The sequence below is a fragment of the Olea europaea genome, chromosome 18 (assembly GCF_002742605.1).
Source record: "Olea europaea var. sylvestris chromosome 18, O_europaea_v1, whole genome shotgun sequence".
Lineage (NCBI taxonomy): Eukaryota > Viridiplantae > Streptophyta > Magnoliopsida > Lamiales > Oleaceae > Olea > Olea europaea.
The window spans coordinates 21,533,697-21,541,521 of NC_036254.1; the positions used below are offsets into that span (position 1 = coordinate 21,533,697).

The 7,825-nt window shown below is 37.3% G+C and overlaps 1 protein-coding gene across 1 annotated transcript; it reads right to left on the reverse strand.

Annotated features, from left to right (window-relative positions):
* Nucleotides 1-5,651: 5,651 nt before the first annotated feature.
* On the reverse strand, nucleotides 5,652-7,406 carry LOC111367778 (probable WRKY transcription factor 53). The gene is made up of 3 exons (XM_022988838.1): nucleotides 6,822-7,406; nucleotides 6,582-6,710; nucleotides 5,652-6,459 (listed from the first exon to the last, which is right to left on the reverse strand). Exons 1-3 carry the CDS (start codon nucleotides 7,142-7,144, stop codon nucleotides 5,856-5,858), a joined length of 1,056 nt encoding a protein of 351 aa, XP_022844606.1. The 5' UTR covers nucleotides 7,145-7,406; the 3' UTR covers nucleotides 5,652-5,855.
* Nucleotides 7,407-7,825: the final 419 nt, after the last annotated feature.

Below are 7,825 nucleotides of genomic sequence, written 5' to 3' on the forward strand. Positions count from 1 at the left end.
TTGGCTCGAGGTAACAAAATTGATCTCGCTACTCATATATACAATCAACTGCACTCATTGGGAACTTAGAGGGATCGACGCTCTACTTTGATATTCCCGAGCCTCATTAGTGGCATATGTCGGGCTGCGGGTGTTGCCCTCCTACTTGAGGAGTTACCTGAAAAACCCAGCCCCATGATCAAAAGAACTACATTAGACGCTCAGACAAGGGCTCGGGTTAAGCACAGGAAAGAGCAGGAAAATGAGCGACGTAGACAGCAGGCAGAACAAGGCCAAATCTCTGAAGATCAGGAACACCCACGGGCTCTAGCACCACAAGCTAACATGGATAATCAGTTGCTGAGACAGATCTTCTCCACCACCACGGGCATTAGCCGGGACCTTCACAGTTTCTTTCAAGATTTTGGCAACATGAGGACTGAATTGGGAAGTTTACAAAGAGACAATCACATTGCGTTGAACTACATCAGAGATGCTAGGGATCATGCTACAGTCATGCCATGAGAAGTTGATACCATGAATGGCCGACTGAACATGTATGTTGGTCGGGTGGACGGTATCCAAATGAGGGTCAATGAAACTTGGGAGACCATGAGAGCTATTCAGGCCGAGCAGACACAGCAGTCTACCTTGATGCGGGAAATGAATGAGATGATGCGGAAGCTCCTTGGACGACACCCTCCTCCGCCGGACGATGGTACATCAGGACCCAGTTTCTCACCACCTCATCCATTTTGATTTGGGAAAGTACTATTTACCACATTTTGGATTTTCATTTTTTATGTTGTCCGTAAAATTCTGTCTTTAATCTTTTGTTAAATTTACATTGAGGACAATGTAGTAACAAAGTTTGGGGAGGTGACATAATTTTAACTAAATATATGTATTATCTGTGTTCATCGGTATGTGTGCATGAAAAAATAATTGCATTTTATTCATTTTTGTTTTAATTCTTTTCATGCATGCTTGTGTGGGCTTGATAACCTTACTAGCTATGATGTTATAATTGGACTAGGTTAAACTGCAAAAATCTTTGGATCTAATGCAACTGGGCTAGCTGACACTTGTTGATGCAAAACTTGACATTATCTGTGCACACTATTCATGCTTGACATATTAGATAATTGATTGGATTTTGAGCATAAAATAGAAAAAGAATGATAACCCTCTATTGAATTAAACTGTAAACTGCCTTAAGATAGTTTGGTGATGGTTGAGCTCTTGTAAGGGAGCATTGAGATGAGTGGAGGCTCCGTGCATGAATTCTATTGTGTGGATTGCCTAGACCAGTGTGGTGAAGATTAGGTGAAAATCTTAAATTAGGGGTTAGTTTTGGAAACTAAATGTCTAGAACAATAAGGGCATAAAATAAATTTGTGAAAACAATACACTTCTTTTCATACCTTTATGACTCGACCAAGTAAGTCTGTAAGGATATTTCAAAATCTGGTGCCCTAAAGTCAACTGGCTTGGGAGTCACCGGCCAAAAGCTCGCTAAAAAGGTCATATAGAAAGTAAGAAGGAAAGAGGTTAATTGAAAGTCATATGATCGAGTCTTTATAATTCGAGTGAATAAGCCTGCAAGGGTTTAAAACCCGGTGCCCTAAAGCTAGCTGGTTTGGGAGTCACCGGCCTAAAACTCGTTACATGGGTTATATAGAAAGCAAATGAGAAGATGAAATTAAAAAAAATAATAATAATAAAATCAGAAAAATTAGAGAAAAGAGAAACGATAACATGAAGAAAAGCCGTTGGACATTTGGTTAAAGAAACTATACCGTTGAGGCAAGGTAAGTAACCTAGTTTAATCTTAAGAGTCGACGCGATCAAACTTAAGAGAGCCTTCACGTATTGAAATGTAAACTTGTGATAGTGAGATTAATCTAAACTATGAGAGGGTGGGGACTATAGCTATGTGAATTCCTAGTTTCGAAACACAACCCTGGGATAATTGAGTTAAAAATAAACATAAGTTTGGGGGGTTGTGTATCTCTCGAGTGAGTAAGGATAGAATTGACCACTTGGGGTCGGGACTCAAACCCATCATGAACCTAATATGTTGGCATGAGCTCACACACACACGTCAAGTACACATTTAACAGGCGAAGGTTGATGTCATTTTTGCACTGATATATCTTCATCAAATCAAACACTTAGTCCAATCCTGAGCCGTAGCAGGGTATTAAGCCATGTTTGCTTAGAATTTAGTCACTATCTTGTTTGAGGACAAACAATAGTTCAAATTTGGGGAGTTTGATAAGTGTGTTTTTGCACACTTATTTAGGTCACAAACATGATTTAATTACAAATAAAATGATTGAATTGTGACTTGATTTCGTTATATTTGTGAATTGTAGGTAACACCGATGAACATGGTGAAATACATGAGAAAAGACGCGAAAAATGACTAAAATGACACAAAGTGAAAGTTCAAGGACCCAGGTGCAATTACCCAAAAGTTGACCCGATGAACAAATCAAGAAATTGAGTTTGCTAAATACAAATTGATGACATTTTGGAATAATGGAATGTGAAGAATGAAGAAAAGATGCAAAGAAGTGGAAGATTCGACCAATTTGTAGGAAATGGAAGTTTAATTCTACCATGAGATCGCATGGTAGAAATGTCGTGCGCACGAAGTGATGCAGGGAATTCAACTGGAAAAAGAGAATAACCATACGGCCGCACGGATTAAAACCATGCGATCGCATGGTACATTTCCAGCGCGAATTTTTTCTTTCCTTATACGATTGAAACACCGATGATAACCTAATCTTCCACGGGATATAAATATCAAAAATATTCCAGAGACGCGAGGAACGTAATTGGAGGCTGAAAAACAACTCTTGGAGAGGATTTGAGCGCAAGAACAAAGATTGGCACGAAGAACTTCAAGATTTATTCAAGTTTTATGACCCGGTGATGTCTTTTATACAAAATATGATGTATTTTGTTATTTTAATCATGCTAGGGTAGATTTTTATTATGGTAGGAGATCGATGAACCATGTGATTTGAATTTTAATATTCTAGTTTTGCAATTTGACGTTAAGACACAATTTTTATTATTTTGAATGATTTATATGCAATTAATGTTTCCGCAAGTAAGGGCTCGTAATTGTGTGAATTTAAGCGATTTATTCTTGCATTCGAGAGAATTGGAATAGATTTGACATAATATAAATCATCGTAGGGTCCGATAGTGGATAGAAATATACCGCTTGCCCTACGTGAATCTTTAAATGTTCATAAAATCGCATGTATTTATACATATGCTCTTGTCATAAAAATATAGATCGATGGTATATAGAGATAGGTTTGATACATCTCGAGAGAGAGTATTGGATAGACCTAGGAACATTGATTCATCAAAATTGAAATGTGTTGTCGTATTGTGAAACTAGGGTTTAAAGTGATAATTGCATGGGAATTCGTGATTCTAGTGTATTTCATTTTAATAATTATAACAAGTGCGTTCTCAACTTTTAGATTTCATTCTAGAGTTTTAAATTATTGTTTTGCATATTAATTTCAATTTAATCATAAAAAAATTTGCATAATTGAGGTTCAATTAGGTCTACATTCACTTTGGTAATTTAGTTTCGTTTAAAGCTACGGTAGGTAAAATTTGAGCTAACCAATCTCTGTGGGACGATATTCGGACTCATTGAATCCACTTTATTACTTGTTAACAAACCATACACTTGCGATTGTTTAAAATCGAAAGAAATAATTTCGTGAACAGTACTTTGAAGAAACCCTCCAGTGTTGATGACCATCTTTTGGGGCCATGGGAACAATGCAATTGCATGATTTTGTCCTGGCTTTGCAACTCCATAAGCAAACAGCTCAGATCTAGTGTGGCTTTTATGGATAATGCGAATGAAATCTGGACAGAGTTACGGGAGCGATTTTCCCAGTAGAATGGTCCCCGGATTTATGAACTGAAGAAGGCATTATCGAATCTAACTCAAGAAGACGACTCTGTGAGTATTTACTATAGTAGACTTAAAAGTTTATGGGATGAGCTCTCAGTTTATGATCCTCTGCCTGAATGTACCTGTGGCAAACTGAAGTTGCTATTAGATCGGCATTATATGCGATACAATTCTTGATGGGATTGAACGAATCTTATTCTAACGTTCGTGACCAGATCATGCTAGTGGAGCCTTTACCATCTGTAAATAAGGTCTTCTCTTATATTCTGCAACAGGAGAGACAACGGTCAATTACTTCATCTACATCTTCTGCAGAATCTATTTCTCTAGCTGCAAGAAAATTTTCTGGTCCTTACAAGTCTACTGTCCATTCTAAGAAGGAAAGGTCATATTGTACCTACTGCAAAATTGGAGGTCACGATTTGGAATCTTGTTTTAACGCAGGCAATGCTGAGGCACCACTCTGTAATTACTGTCATATGGTTGGTCATATTGCAGAAAAATGTTACAAAATTAATGGGTATCCTCCAGGCCATAAGCTTCATGGCAAAGGGAAATCAACTGGAGCCTATGCCAATCAAGCTTCGGTCCAACGTGTTGATGACAATGATGTGACGAGGGAAAAAACTACAGCTACGCCGTCTGCTACCATCGCACCTAATCCTTCACCGTCCACATCTGGTATATCACTACAGAGCAACTCAGACACAAGAAACCTTCAAGAAGATGCTCTTGCTGATGAGTAATTCTACTGCAATTTTAGTTAGAATTCATACCTGCATAGAATAGTCTTTGTAACAGAATTTGTTAGCATTGTTGTATATACTTTACATGATCTGTATCTTATATGTAAGAGAAATATACAGAAGATTTTGTTCATCTCCGTTCTTCATCTTCCTCTGATTTTCCTCCCAAAATATCCAAATCTTACACACTATTTTCTTGGGTTTCTACTTCTTGATTGCCTTTTTGTTAATTTCTGAGTTATTGTTTTTCTTTTTATTGAATTGATCATGCCTGGCAATTTAATTGCTCTTTGGTGAACACTATTTTTATAAACTGTTCTCATGAAAATCTGAATTATGTGAATTATTGTGCTCAATGTGGAATTTTAACGTGGTATTGAATTGTCTGAAAGGGGTGAGGGGTGAATGTTAGATTGAAGGAGTGAATCTTTGTCAGGAATTGCAGAGAGGGAAAGAGGATTAAATCTTTTCCTAATTGAAACTGAGGTAGGGACTCTATAATGATTAAAAAAGTTCTAATTTGAATGATTTGTTTCTTTGGAAAATCATGCCATTATGAGTATTCTTTAATTCCTCTTAAGTCCTGTTACCATGTGGATATGACAGAAAAAAGCATAAAATATGAAGGTTGCAAGCTCCTGTGGATATGCAAAATCCAGGTCAAGAGATCATGCAATAGTTTCTGCACCTTTTTCCAAATGATTTTTGGCCTTCATAGTACTTTTGCTTGATCGTGTATCTCTGAAATCTGAGTAAACCATTATGAGATGCAAAAGATAATTGAATGATCTTTGTACATTCGCTTTGTGCAGTTTTTCAACAGTAAAATTCCATTGCTTTGGTCTAGTAATTTAATTTACTACTGTTTTGGATCTGTAAACTTGAAGTATTTTCTTGAATTTCTCATATTGCCATCATCTATAAGTTTCTTAAATTCGTATATATAAATCTAGGGATTTTGTTTTAACTTTTAGGTATGCTTGAATTCTAAGGAGGCTAAAAGCATAGCTTCTGTACATGAAAACTAGACTGCAATATTTATTTTGAGACATCCATAAGTTTCTACAAGAATTGTCTCCCCGAATTTGTAAAGCAACAAGGATAAATCACTCTGGTTGCATAATCTTATCGGTTCATCTTTATTATCTGCATTTGCAATGTTCAAAGTTGAATTATGTGAAAAATCCTTGGATGTTGAATGGAAAATTTGGATCTAGTTCTACAGGATCAATTGGAAACTCCATCCCTCCAATCGGAGAATTGGTTGTCGAAGCATGGCCTGAAATTATTTCAGCAATATCTGATTCTGAATGTTGCAAATTATGAGCACCCCTAAATCTCTTCATCTGGTAGGTTGATGATGCCGAGAAGTAATTTGATTCAGACAGGGCTGGAGATCCAAGCAAATGAGAATTGGCACCCAAGTGACTGTCATCAGCAACCGCGGAGGTTGGAAAAATATGATTCTCAAAGTTGACACTGGCAAATGTTGATGGAAACGACAAGTGGGGCTGGATCTCTTTATTTTCTAGGCCCTCGGTGTCGACTTTGAGTTTTGCTCGCAAGTCGAAAAGCATCTGGTTTTGTTGCTGTAATTTATGGTTTAATTCTTGTTTTTCCGGTGATGCAGGGGGTGGATCTGCATTGTTCGATTGGGTGCACGTGTGCGTCCCTTTGTACGTGATCTCAAAAATGGTGGGATCATCATCAGATCTTTGCACTTGCTTTGCTGCCCAACAATTTTGAACGTGACGGTATGTGCATCTGTAATAGCTTCTGCAAACATATATAGACTTGTATTAGATTGAATCCGCATGATCTTTTTATCAGATATGTAATAAATTCTTTCATATTTTTTAGTTTAATTTTTTCTTTAATGTTAGGATAAGACAACAAACCTGGGATATTTAGCTCCCAGAATGTCTTTCTGTCCATATTTTCTCCAACTATATCCATCATCAGTAGGTCCTTCAAGTCCATTTTCAGAGGCAACACTCACTTGCTCTGTCCATGTGGGTAACATTTTTCTGCAAATATAAACCAATCAAGAAACATATTACTTTGGAGGAAAATTCCCAGAATTTGGTATGGAAAAATTGTGTATCTCGAATCGTGATCAACTTAAAAAGTAAATATACCTCTTCTTTGATGTTTCTCTGTGTTCTTGATGTTCCCTGGAATTCTTGTTCAATTCATCACTTCGTGGACTTCCATCGACAGATATGGAGGACTCTGGTGCACCGGATGTTGGTGCACCTAATTGGACTTGTCCTGTTGATCTACTCCACTTAAGAATCAATAGAGCTTTCTCGTAAGAAGAAAGTATCTTTTGCAGAAGCAAGTCCTGGGCTTTGGAAGGGGAAGTCATGCACAAGTGAAACCGAAGCTGTTTAGCTTTCTCCATTCCTTGAGTGAGTTCGTTAATCAGCATCTGGTGTTCCCATGTCCGAGTGCTTTCCATTTTGGTTGATTGTTCCACAAAAGAGCGTTGCGTTTTGGCGTAGTCGAATCTTCTAAAGGGTAGCTATGATTGTGCCGGAAAAATATTCATTCATTCCATTCGTGCAAAATGCTGAATCTAATCGAGGGATAGGGTTCTCGTTCTCGATATCAAGAATTTAGTGACTTTCTTGAACTACTTGAATATGGTGAAAAACTTGGCTATGGGTGATGCTGATTAAGTAGACAGTGGAGCATTTAGATTTAAAGACACCTTTTGGGATTGATTGTGGGAAGAAAGTGATGTGGAAAAAATGGTCGGATAGTTGAATTTGACTGAGAAACCGAGTTTTTTTGGTGCTTGGACCGGTCAACGGTCATAGGGGAAGTGTATAGTGAGGGAATTCAAATGCTGACCAATTCAAACTCCCTCAAAGTACTGTTCCTCTGTCTCTCGTGGCTTAAATTGAACCAAACTATCCTTTTCCTTTTCATTTTTTTTTTAATACCACAAATTTAATACGACTTGAAAAGGTTGTCTAATATTTTATGATTTATCGGAGTAGAGTATCTTAAACTTGGACTAGAAGGGTCACATAACAAGAGTGGATGATAAATGACGTCTTCTTATCCAGTTTAAGGATTAATGACACGTTTGATATGTTGAATCGAAATGATAATCGTTACGTTTTTGTCATTGATA

Bases quoted from the DNA above. Each gene is read 5' to 3' on its own strand.
- LOC111367778 (XM_022988838.1), bottom strand. From the start codon at position 7,144: ATGGAAAGCACTCGGACATGGGAACACCAGATGCTGATTAACGAACTC. The intron at 6,711-6,821 runs GTATATTTACTT...TTATATTTGCAG, and splicing joins AGAGAAACATCAAAGAAGAG to AAAAATGTTACCCACATGGA. The intron at 6,460-6,581 runs GTTTGTTGTCTT...ATATGTTTGCAG, and splicing joins CTGGGAGCTAAATATCCCAG to AAGCTATTACAGATGCACAT.